Genomic DNA, 13300 nt, shown 5'->3' with positions numbered 1-13300 from the left:
TTTTTGTTTGTAGTGTATTTTTGGCTTATTGATACTGCTATACATTGTTTATTAACCAGTAAAATATAGTCTTAACAGACCACTTATAGTTTATCAAATAGGTAGTATTTTTATATAACCACAATTGGAGTGGCTTTAGTTGTGGTGTCAGTGTGCTACGTGTGGTATGATAAAAATCTAAAGGCCATACCTTATCTCAAGTTTAAGACCTGCAAATTTTATTATACAAACGGCAGTAAGATCAACAATCCAAGATGGATCATCTATAAATCGAAAGATTTATTACAACTACCAAAAAAAATTGCTATGCGAGCACAACGTCCTAAAAGAAACAGTACACTAAGACATAGCTTGGTAACTACCGTGAGATTCGCAGGAGACAAGACTCGACATGGAAGTCCCACTGGGAGATCGAGAGTCTGTTTCCCTATTGGAGATGGAAATATCCATTCCCGATGTGCTGCCATTATTGTCCGACAGTTCTAGCATGGGAGTGTCATGGTCGGGAGATATTTCCGTCTCGGGGTAGTACTGGTCTCCTTGGATGACCTGAGAGGGGGCGGTGGACTCTTCGGGAGGCTTGATGACCTGCGGAGGTTTGGGAAGAACTCGAGTGGGCCGCGGCCGGCCGTTCACTGTGCGCTGGGGACGCTGACGTCGAGGGACGGCTACCGGTATGTTTGACTCCCCACGAGAAGCCATGTTCATGTATCTAATGTTATAAAAATATGTAAAATAAAACACACACTTTGTTATATGCTTAACTAGGTACATAAACAAAAATAACGGCTTCTTCCAACTAAATCAATATTTTTCTATTTTGGTAAAATGTTGGTTTTCATAAATACACCAGAACCTCTTTTTACACGGTCGATACGTTCCACACAGTACCGTGTAAAAAAAGTATACTGAAAAAAGAACAATGCTGGATAAGTATCAAATAAAAATCTATTTGTGATTTTTTTTTAATGTAATAGTTTACTATTTAATGTGCCTTAATTTGATTAAAAAATACAATATGACAATAAAATACTTAAAAAAATCGTAACAGTGATTATTCACAATTTAAATATATATATTAGAGGCCTCGTAAATAAAAAAAGTGATGCAGGGAATTAAAAAAACTAATATGCATTATATTACAATTACGCAATGTTAAATTAATGTTTAAAAACTAAAAAAATTGTATTTTAAAAATTTAAAAATTGTATCGTGTTATTTCAAAACAGTGTAAAAGGAGGTTCCAATGTACCTCAGAGTAATAATGCGTAACCTAGAGAGAAGCCCTATCACTATGTTTCATAGAACGCAAGCAATGTTGGTTTGTTGGTTAGCAACCATTTTGTTTAGTTTGACAACAAACACATAACGGTTCTGTCGGATGCTTTTGTCGGTGCGCTTGGCTTTGTTTGTAAATAACTTGGATATTTACATTATAATAAATAAAAATCGGCTGTGGTGAATTGCAGTATGTTTGGTTGCAGCAGTAGGAGCGTCAAAGGTGTTAAAGGAGTCAGTTTTCACAGGTAATTGATTCCAAATATTTTACCATGATTTACATTGATTTTTGGCATTTATTGTCCCGACACGTGTATTATGTTGCTTAAAAATTTTCCTTATATCAACATGTTTACTTGAGATACTATTTTTTCTCAATTTAGGGGATAAAATTGTGAATTAAAATATGTTTACTGTTGGTAATGACAGTTGATTAAGGGCAATATGTCAGGGCAGCACTAGGCATCTATATAAAGTTTGAGTCTTTATCGAGTAGAGGTTGATTCAAATTTTACTCGAAAATAACAACGTTAACCTTGAAATCGCATCTTAAATGACATGTCCAAATTTCAGGCCGCTATGACTCGCTGTTTGTCCGTCACATCTGTTGGAGATGTGACGGACAAACAAACAAACTCAATACCGGACTTTGGTTCCATGGAGCTGGGATTTATGTCTCAATAAATGTAACATAAGTATATTGTGAATAAAATGAATAAATGAATAAAAAAATAAACACACACATGTGTTTTCAGTTTTATAAAATAAATATAGGTGAATTATAGAAAAATAAATTGGAATAACCCTGCAATAATAAATACACAGGTACATATTTAAAAGTATTTACAATGCAAATTAATATCCATTCGGCAATTCTCGACCTGAGTACGGCTCATTGTTTTACTGCGAACTGTAGCTAACTTAATGCCCATTAGTCATAGAATGGTTTTTCTCCTGGTTGGAGCTGAATGTGCTCCTCTATAGCTTGGCGCATTATTACTCTGAGCAATGTACAGATGTACACATAAAATTATCTAGAAATAATTGCAAAATTAGTAAAAAAATAATACAATATAGTCAATGGTTTATTTGTTATAATCTACACCTATTCCTATAACCTACAAGAGGCAATGTACATACCAAGCACATTGAAAAGGACTAAAAATAGTGAGCCTTTGAAATATGCAATCTGTACAAGGAGGTGCATATTGAAGATCCTAAGGACACAAGGATAACCAACATAAACTTTTTAATAGTAAAATAAATCATCAGTTAACAGGTAAAACTCACTCAGTACAGATTTATGGTCTACGAGATCTATATTTTTCAACAGTCTTTGGCATGAAAAAATCACTTGGTCCATAAAATGATCCGTAACAGCCATTTATGATTGTACAATTTCACTCACTACAGTTTTACAAGAGATTGTTCATTTAAAATTAAAATTCTAAGCTTGTAAAAGATGTTAAGAAATATGCGCCTGAAGACAATTAAATACTGATGGACAGCGATTATTATCAGATGCGCTTACCAGGAGCTGATTGAAAAAGTGGTTGAGGGTAGGGCTAAGAAGGAGAGGGTTCTCTTACCTGGTGGGGTGGCAGTATGTTGGTGTGGACGCTCCCTGCAGCACGGCCTCGTGATAGGAAGGAGGAGGCTCTCGGTACAGGTGGTAGAGGCTAGCCTCGTCCAATGGCCCCTGATCTATCTGCCTCTGGTAGTTGTTGTTGATGCTGATTACGGGCAGTGGATTGCGAGAAGAGTAGTACCGCCAGCCGCAGCTGACGACCAGTACGGCTATCAGCCCGCAAGCGAGGGAACCCATCACAACTATAGTTACGACTGAATTCTGAAAATAGCAGAAAAAGTATAAATAGTAATAACAACAGCAACAGTAAAATTATTTTCAAGAAAGTCACAATTAACTCTTGTGTGGCTATGATGTCACATAAGTCTACATAAAATACATATACAATACATTAATATATCTGTTATTTTTTTAAATAATGATCTTGTATTTCATTATAAAAGGCCTAAATTATACGATTATTTTAGTAAATTACGGAAAATAGATTATTAAACAGTAAGCATATGTGTTAAATTTGTTTTTAAATACCTCTATTTCAAATCCTTTACAACACCGTTTCCAGAGGCATTTTTCGGAATTTAGTGAAAAGTTCATATTTCTTTACAATCAACCGCAAAAATAACAAAACACGGAAACTTTAAAAGCTTTCATTGAACCCATCACCACAGTTGCATTGTCGACGATCTCACAGCTGTGGACGTCCGGTATTGCGAGAACCGGATGCCTTGTAAAGTAGACAAGTGTGGTTTAGGCTCTCGGGAGGCATTCGTAATATATGGCCTAGCCAGTCTTATCGCCTCCGCTTGATGACGATTATCACCAGGGGTTGGTCGTCGAAGTGACACCATCAGTATTCTTATGAGCCACCTTTTTTCAAAACTCAATAGTTTGCTGTTAATAAAAAAGCCTAAAAAAACTTTTTTGACCAATAATGATTAACCCCTTGCTCCCTGACGGTACAAATTTGTCCTGGTGTAAAAAACTCATATATCTTGTATATTAGGATACATTTGATATAACTCATCACTGTCGGTACATATTTGGTCATTTTTAACTAGTTTTGTAAATTTTGAAGTAATTATTACCAAAATTTACTTCTGGGGATCAGTTTTGCGTAGAGCTGTTATCCATTAGATGGTGTAAAATTATTGCTCCTTTACAAACCTCGATATTATAATCTTAAGAGTATATACATCTAATTATGATAGCAAGTAAGTTCTTTTTTATTTAAATATTTTTGTGGTTTGATTATAATGCGGGTTTTCCATTCATTTTAGTAAATACATCATATTGGAAATATAACAACTTTTTATATTGCAATTCCCTGACGGTACAAACTTGTGGTAAATTTTTTCTTTTAATATAGTTTAAAAAAAAAAACAATAAACACATATAATCTTTTTCAAGCTATAAATAACATCATTCAAAAAAAAAATGTTCCAAAACTCTACTAAATCTTTGTTTAGGGATCAGAAAAAAAAGCTCAAAGCAGTAACTTCTACATCAAGAGGTGTGACAGTAATGCGTGATAATTAATTTGACAATCAATCAGGTTTGTCAGTATTGCCATTGTACACGAGTAAAAAATTATACAATTTAAAGTACCTTAATGCAATCGGCTTCATCAGATCCATCTTCACAATCATCTTTTCCATCACAAATGTTTGAATCATCAATACACAGTCCTGAGTTTGAACATCGGAATTTGGTAGCCAGCACTGAAAATCGAAAAGATTAAACATTAGATATTCAGCAATAAAAAAAACCTGTGGGGATAATAGTCCATGATCGATGACACACTCTATCATTTTACTTGAAATATAGAGCGACGACCGATGAAGCAAGTCATCATTTTATATTTCATTCAATACAACATATTCTGCAAGACTAACAGTATTGCACATAACAACGAGAGCAACGTTCTGCGGTACATTAGCATCGTTCCTACCATGGGGAAATGAACAGCAAAGGAACGTGGCCTATAAAGAGAACACAGGGTGTGGTAACGCCCAGTCAACCTAACCAGTTAGCCCAAACAGCATGAAATCCAAGTGCAGCGAGTTCACCCCTCATCGCCGCAACACTCGCGCGACACTATTTATTATTTATTCACCGCGTAATAAATATGCATCAAACAGCAACCTCGTGTATTCTGTCAATTTCTTACGGCGGTAGGAGCTTTAACAACCCTCAACAACCTAAATCCTACAAACCTGCCAGTATACTTAGTAATGAACATGTCACTGAAAGTATCGTTCATCGCCAGCGACTTCTTTCTCCCAGCTTTCTGGCAGCATGCCAATACCATCTCGAAAGAACGACTCATCTTTTGAGGTTATCTACGAATCGAGTAATTTTTTGGCATCTTTATAAGAATGAAAATGCTGCTCAGCCAGGCCATAATTCATAGATCGAAATAAGTGGTAATCAGAAGGAGCGATGTGGGTGGTGTAGGATTTCCCATTTGAGCGTTTCCAAGTATGTTTTGAATTTTGTGAAGAAAAAGAGCTGAAACCTTTATTGATGCGAGTGAGCTGTATTTTTCTGTATCTAGCTGTATTTTTTCACCTACTATGCAATGCCTGAAAACACTTCAATTTTCATACTTCAGTTAATTTAATCAGTAATATTTTGAGTATGGCCAAATGTTTATAAGTCCAGCCTATATACAAACATTTGGAGATACTCAAAACATTGCTGTGATATATTATTTACCTTGACTGAAGCAACCGACTTCATCAGATTGGTCTGTGCACTGAGATACTCCGTCACAGCGCTCGGAGGGTAAGTAGCACCCCTGGATGCCGGCGCAGGATATTTGGTCTTCACATCCCTTCACTGTCAGTAAAAAAGAAGAAAAGAATGTTCATTGTTACTAATTGAAGTTTTAGAAAGTAGATTGAGTTTGTCTACTGAAATGCATTTAATTATAATAAGTAAAACAAGTTTTTTAGTTTTGACCACTTTTAATTTAAAATTGCTCACACGAAGAGTAACTTCAATACTTTGGACGGAGACAGCCGGACCGCGCATCGGAAGGAATCGTCAACCTCGGCCCCTGTTATTTTTTTGACAAAATTTGAATGTTTTTTTAAAAATAAATATTTGCCTTCTTATAATTTACCCAAATTGAAAAAGTAAATTTAATTGAATTAGCCACTGAATGTGAATATGCCAATTCTTACAACTGCAATTTTCCAGTAATTTACTCACCGCATGAAACTTCATCTTCTCCGTGAGGGCAGTCCATCTGTCCATCGCACCGCTGCGTGTGCGGGTTGTAGCAGTGACAGTGGTCAGGGGCCCCGCACGATACGTAGCCCGGGCGGCACGATGTGCAGCCTGCCCCGGCCCCCTCATCCCACCCGTCCAGACAGTGGTCCTTGCCGTCGCACCAGCCTCCTAGAGGGTAACACCCGCCAGTCCTGCATATCCAAGACAGTCAACGTATTTACCAACTTATTTATTTGACAGTAATTGCGATATACAATGTGATAATAATCATAGCAATAATTGAAGGAAGAAGGCGCATCTCTTGACTAAAGAAGTTGGGAGACTGGTTCCATTGCAGAACTCAGTCCTTGTTCAGGGCAGCTGTTTGTACAAAGTCAGAATTGATGGGATGATATCCGATCTTCAGCAGGGAGAGGAACACGGTGTAGGTTGACTAACATCGTGGTAATATCCATTTTGTTTTCAGCCGCTCCGAATAAAGATTTGGAATTACAGTGAAAACCAATCTCTTATGTTTTTAAGCCAGAAGATAAGTATTCTTCCTACACTACGTTTTCTTTTAACCATTCCTTGGAATATGATTTGGACTATTTTGTACTTCTATCCCTGAAAAAAATGTCTAAAGTACACAATATTATTATGAAGAAAAGAAAGCTAGAGCTAGCTATTGTTATTCAAAGTAAGAAACTATAACGCAAAGAAAATTTACATGAAAATTGGTAAATTAGGCTTCCTTTATAATTCTTCTTTGGACATATTTCTAGGGGGAACTCTGTTAGTTTAGAGAAAACTATCCTCCCGGGAAGTGTCGAAGGGACAAGGTCGCGTGGACATCAACCGACAAGATGGAATGGCTTAGTCACTGAATTATCTGAATTATCATTGACGAATACCTACAGAAGAGCACAAGACAGATGGAGGGAGACTGCCCACAGATGAGCCATGCCTGGAGTCAGCTGTGATCACCATCCTCAGGCACGAGGCACAGATTGAAGAGAGAGATAACTGTTCAAACTTAATGAAAAGATATTTGCCACCTCTTTTGTTTTCATTTCCATGTATATAATGTCTAGGATTACAATGGTACGGAAAACTAAAATACATGCAAATGAAAATTTTCTACAAAATTTCTTGTCCTAAATTCGGAATATTTTCTGTTAAGATTTCAGTACCAGATAAAACAATCTTATTTTTGTACCAAACGGTCAAGATACACAGCAATCGGTCTACAAATGCAATATGCATTACTGCAACTGGATGCAAATAAGAAAGAGAAGTATTTAATAATAACTTACTTGCAGTACAGCATGTCACGCCCACAAGGACCACAATATTTCTCGTCATTACCGGTATTGACACAATCGACAATTCCGTTACACCTCGATGTTTCATTATTATAGCAGCCACCATCAAAACCACCGCATGGTACCATCTTGTCACCGCTACATTCTGAAAAAGAAAAAAAAATTGCAATATCACATTAATGTATCTTTCATGTGAACTAAAATCAATGCAACAATCGAGGTCTCGTATTCCCCTTTTCCGCACCCTCAAACTGAACGGATTTTGATAATTTGTTTTAAAGAAAGAAATTTTCTGTATCGGCATGTTTGCATTTTTAAAAATTGTTATTATACTTTTATACCGTACGTCCGAAGACGACGGATAAAACTAAGTGCTTGTAAGGGTTTTTGGATGATCCTAGTTCCCATAATAAACCATTTATCGATAGAAACATGCCAATAGTAAATATCTACAGTATGTAAAAAAAATCACTGCTCAAGTGCCATAATCCAAGGAGAAAATGAGGGAATACGTTTGTATGAAGAAAAGTCAGACCATGTTTCTTCTTAAGGCTTTGACAAAGAAAAAGGTTGTGTTTCCGAACCCCTTCAGCATTGATTTAGTTTTTTTTTTGTGAAATTTAAATGAAAATCACAAATGGATGCTTTTAATTTTTAAATATTTATATATCATATACAATGAATTAGCGTTACAGTGCACAAATATAAATGGTTTAAAGGCAAATGTTAATAATAAAGATAGGTAAAATGATGGAGTATCAATTTTAAATTTAAAATTCAGTGAACAAACTCGTTGTGTTCTTACTTTTAGTACCTGCATATTATGTAATAGCAGATTGTACAGCTTAGGGTATTTTATATTTTAATTTAAACAACTGGACATATTGTGTTTGTATTGTTTTAGGTATTATGATATATATTACCATCGAGTACAAAGCTGTTTTTCATAGTATCACATTTCCATTCATCAGATCCATCTTGACATTGTATCTTTCCATCACACCTCAGATCGTAGTCTATACAACTCAGGTTGTCTGCACAGTGAAACTGATTTGGTTTACATACAAAGTAAACTATTCTGAATCCTCTTCCTCCAATCAAAAGCTGCAACAACAGGATATTGAGTATTTCACATCTATTGTTTCAAAAGTTCCGTGACAAATTTAACACGATTGTTTAAAGAAATTTCTAAGAGAAAGAAAAAAATTGAGTAATAAATGAAAATTTACCAAAACTGTATAAATTATTGAGTAATGTATTACGTTTTTTATATCAACTATTTAATTAATTTTCCAGAGTTCCTCATTTATTCAATTAAATAAATACTCATTATTTACCTTTGACGTATGAAACTTGATGGTAACATTTTGTCCTTGTACCACATACTGTGGAATAGAGACATTGTGTCCACATAGGGGTGTTGAGGAGTAAGACAACCAATTGTGGATGCAGCAAGGCGGAGACAAACATAAAGGGTCATCCTCAATATCCAAATCAACAACCCTGAAGTGGCAAATAATCATATTACAATTGAATCCAGAACTTTATACAAAAAACTATATTGATACAAAGCATCATAAAGTTTTGATTACTACCCCCGTCAAGGGTGCCATAAGTAAAAAAAAAAAACTGTGTTTTGAGTAAAGTATGACATTTTATAGAATTTAGGTAGTACACTGTGCCAAACTGTCATAACTATAAAGTTCATTATGACCACATACGGAGTGCATAATGGCACTCTAACATATATATCTATAATCTTTTATAATCGAGACTGCCATAATACGAAATGTGGCAGTCATAACATTTTTACCAAGTTTCAAAATTAACAATTAAATATATTTTTTAATAAAAAATAATTGTTATTGAATGTATATTACAGTATAATTACATTGTTTTATAATCTGTTGTCGAAAATTGGGATACAGTCAAACATTTTAATAATATCTATTTTTCTAGTCTTAGGCGAAAGCATTCGATGGTCAGTAAACAAGTTTAATGTGTTTATTCAGATAGTTGTACTAAATATTAATTTTAACAAGTAGTCATTTACTAACTAATACACATTAAATACAATAATAACATCAACAAACAGTTTTTTAACTGATGCTTATCGGCGGGAAGGGTAGAAATAACCGCTACGCCGGCTACACTTTAAAGGCGGGAAAGATTTTTATTTTTCGATTATTTTAAGTCAAAGCTTCAAGATGCTCCAAATTACACACACACATCTATAAAAAGTAAGATAACCTGTCGTTTCATTTACGTACACACATACTCTTGCACAGCTCTTATGAGAAACATGAGAGGATAAATTATATCTGTCTTCTTTTCACACATTTTCATTATATGATTGGTGAGCAGAACGGTGGCATTTTCTGATTGTATTTTGTATAATACGGATTGTTGTTTCGTTTGTTGTTCGTTCTGCGAATATGAATATAGACAAATACCTATATATATTTTATGTCGTGTTATAAGTATATTTAACTTCTACTTTTATCTGTTATTAGATATTTAGTGTATATTCAAAATGTCATAAAAAATAACTGTTATTTTAGGTGGTACCGCATAAAATGTGGTAATTTAGACAAAAAAATAATTCCAGAAGAATATACTGTAAGTATGAATCGATATTATTTACTATGGAATTTTATCAAGAAATATCTAAAAAAAGATAAATACATATCATTGCGAAGAGTATTATACTTTTTATTTATAATATTAAATGATTAATCAATGTTAGTGGATTAATTATCTGTGATCCATAAAATGTGTTACAAAACAGAGATTCATAAAATAACATGAACTACATTGACAATGTCAATTAATATCAAAATTATTATACATTTTAAATGTAAAATAACTTAGTACCTGATGACAGACAAATAATTGTTTTTCCCTTTTTCCTGTTGAATTTATGAATAAATACTAATTTGATACAGCTTTTTAAAAACATATAAAATATTATAAGTTTTAAGTATAATCAGTAAAAAACAATAAGAAATCGATAAGGAAATGAGATGATTCAAGGCACAATTTTTTCATAAGTATATTGTTATTGTGAATAAGACTATTATTTTAGACACCGACCTCACCACATTGGTAAAAAAATTATACGTTCATAAAAAGAAACATAATTTTTAATTGTACATTGGATTACCCGACATTTAAATGTTAGAGGTAACAAAAATAAAAGTATTTTTTGAGTTAGCTTTTATTTTGCAGATCTCCATGTTTTAGAGTGTTAATATTTAAATCAAACAATAATTTGAATCTACTAATTTTATTTTATGCAGAATCAGACAATGAGGAAGTTCAGTGGTATGGAAAATTTGATATAAAATATGTTTTCTTAAGAGTTTTAAAAATTAGAGCTTTAAATTGTGCAGCAAACTTATTTGAAATTATAAGAATAAAATTATAAAAGTCAACTACTTCGAATGACATCACTATTTCTTTAAAATAAACCAATGATAGTGTTGTGATAGCTTTCTGGTTTACAAAAAGCCAATTCACTAATCAGCAGAACTCATCGAAGATAACTTGTGAAGTCACACATGGAGTAATTTAAAAATTACAAAACTAAAAAATCATAACGCTGATAACACAATACACAAATTTAAAAAAAAATGGTTTAGTTTGATAGTCTTTTGACAAATATATTTTTAAAAAACACTGAACTTCCTCATTGTTTTGCCTTGTTAGGGCATTCGCAAACAAATATGAAAATTAAGTAGACTGAAGAAACAAATATCTAGTAAATTACTTATTAAAAAACAAAAACGACATTCTTGTAAGAATCTTAGAGGATAGTTTTGTGATTATAATATGAACTAATTTGGAACTGTCTTCAAGTGAGAAATCACAACGAGGACGTTGTAACTAAATTTAGTTCAGATCTTATTATTTGGCAATCAATGTAATAAAACGGTAATAGAAACAGACTAATTTCATGTTTTGGCTGCGTTTTATACCATCTTAATATAAGAAAATGTCTAAAATTTGATAGGACATAGATTTCACTATTTCGTGATTATTAAAAAATATAATAATGATAATAAGCCATACTAACTCCGAAAGAAGCTTGTATTGCAAACAGAGTATAAATGTTTGAAAATGTACTCTTCTACAGGTGCATTCAAATTTAGATCAATGTTATTGTTTACATGAAGTTTTCATTGATTTTTGAAGTGTATAGAAATAAAACTTAATCAAAGACTCCAAGTTTTAAATATGTACAATCATAAGCAAGATAACTTGCGAATTCGAAGGCTAAAGGAAGAAAGTTATTACCTTAAATTCAGTACTGCTCCCTGGGGATAGAATAAAAGCCATGTGCAACTTATGCGTTCAGGGTAACTTTGAGGATAACCAGGGCTTGTTATCTCCCCCGATGGTTTCAGTATCTTCACAGGTCCACATTCGGGATTTTGTACACTTAATTTACGCCCCTCGGATAAAACTAAGAAGATATAAAAATTAGAGGTCACATTACAAAAAATGTGATAATTAGTATTAATAAGAGAACAACAAAATAAACTTACACGGAATACTTATCAATATGATTAAATAAGTCGAAAGGAACATTTTCCTTCCATAAAAATGTGGAGCAACGAAATTTGTTGGTAAATGACAGATAAAAATTTGTTTTTGTATTGTGGAAAATGGATGTGACCTAGTGATGGATAATCGATCACGATTCATGATAATCGCTTATTTCGATGAACAAACTATTCGGCTATTTTAATAACCGATGATTTTCTAATGTATTTTGACTGTGTTAATTATTATCGGCTAACAAATAAGTCAATAGTACTATCTTATTGTAAAGTTAGAAAAAAAACAAACATGCAAAAATTTAATTTCCTTTCCATGGCGATTGATTGCTTAAACCCGAAAGTATTTTTAAAAAACTCGGAAGAAACTCAAAGTTTCTACAATCATATCAAAATAATGTTGATGTTGTGGTTTCATCGCCAATTCGAAAGCAAGAACTAATTAACTTTCAAGACTCATTGCTTTATTAAAAAAAATATTTTTCTCATACACATTTTTTTCACGCCTGTTATTTAGAATTTAGACGTTTTCACGTTAACAATATGCCCCTTGTCATAATGTCCGCCTAGTGGGGAAATGGTCAGCGCATTTGCCAACCATGCAAGAGGTAGGCATAAAATATATGCTTGAAACCGTGTTTTTACTCTGAAATATTTCATAATCCCTGGGACTGGCACCTAAAACATAAAACTGGTCATCTTGCATTCAGGTAACAAAAAAACAAGATACCCTACAAGGTGTATCAATACAGCACCTTATGCACCATTAGATGCGGAAGTAAATAATGGCGATGATTGCACTAATTGGTAAATACGTGTATCATCTTTTGGTAAAGGGCCTCAATAAGGAAAAAAACCGATTATAAATTATCCGATTATTTTTTTATTAGGTTATCAGCAACACTAGAATTGATAACAGAATGATATTGTGTTGCCATTGGAGGCCAATACAATCATGTGTTAACCATAGATTAAATAATCCATGCAATACACAATCTTTTTTTTTTTAAATTCCGTCATCGTAAATTTGTTGTCTATGTTACGAAAAGCTGTCAAAGTTTGATGTTTTATAGCGGTTAATCGGTTCGACGCGAGTTATGCCAACTTTCCTTGTTATGATTAATCGTTTACTGAAGTGATTTCAAAGACCTGCCGGGTATTTTTGTTTAAAATGTCTTATGATTTAGAAGACATAAGCCTTACTTCACAAGAACTTCAAGTTCTGTCCGAACTTGACAGGTAAATATAGATTAACCTAATATTTCAAATGCCTCAAAATAATATCATCATTTTGAGTCTCAGTGTCTTTTTTCCAACTGTTTTAAAATCGTAATTTA

The 13300-nt window shown here is 33.4% G+C and overlaps 2 protein-coding genes across 2 annotated transcripts in view; one reads left to right on the top strand and one right to left on the bottom strand.

The window, feature by feature from the left end:
- Positions 1-12079, bottom strand: LOC148277838 (low-density lipoprotein receptor-related protein 12-like). The gene is made up of 10 exons (XM_088232308.1): positions 11952-12079; positions 11701-11869; positions 8742-8907; positions 8328-8508; positions 7396-7549; positions 6080-6291; positions 5582-5704; positions 4472-4584; positions 2868-3127; positions 1-712 (listed from the first exon to the last, which is right to left on the bottom strand). Exons 1-10 carry the CDS (start codon positions 11992-11994, stop codon positions 340-342), a joined length of 1794 nt encoding a protein of 597 aa, XP_088088434.1. The 5' UTR covers positions 11995-12079; the 3' UTR covers positions 1-339.
- A 935-nt stretch (positions 12080-13014) lies between these two features.
- Utx (Utx histone demethylase) overlaps positions 13015-13300 on the top strand; it is a 122564-nt gene continuing 122278 nt past the window's right edge. The window contains exon 1 of the mRNA XM_088232303.1: positions 13015-13202. Within this exon, the coding sequence (XP_088088429.1) occupies positions 13135-13202 (68 nt within the window). The 5' untranslated portion in view covers positions 13015-13134. The remainder of the gene's footprint in view (positions 13203-13300) is intronic.

Source organism: Micrasema longulum, unplaced genomic scaffold, assembly GCF_059751315.1.
Source record: "Micrasema longulum isolate JH-2025_06_02 unplaced genomic scaffold, ASM5975131v1 h1tg000971l, whole genome shotgun sequence".
Taxonomy (NCBI): domain Eukaryota; kingdom Metazoa; phylum Arthropoda; class Insecta; order Trichoptera; family Brachycentridae; genus Micrasema; species Micrasema longulum.
The sequence above is the reverse complement of the archived record's forward strand: the minus strand, read 5'-3'. Positions and strand labels throughout refer to the sequence as shown.

Excerpts from the sequence above, each read along its gene's own strand:
- LOC148277838 (XM_088232308.1), bottom strand. The coding sequence starts at position 11,994 with ATGTTCCTTTCGACTTATTTAATCATATTGATAAGTATTCCGT. Across the intron at positions 8,908-11,700 it reads GGAGCAGTACTGAATTTAAG|GGTTGTTGATTTGGATATTG; the intron begins GTAATAACTTTC and ends TTGCCACTTCAG. Across the intron at positions 4,585-5,581 it reads AGTCGGTTGCTTCAGTCAAG|TGCTGGCTACCAAATTCCGA; the intron begins GTAAATAATATA and ends TTCGATTTTCAG.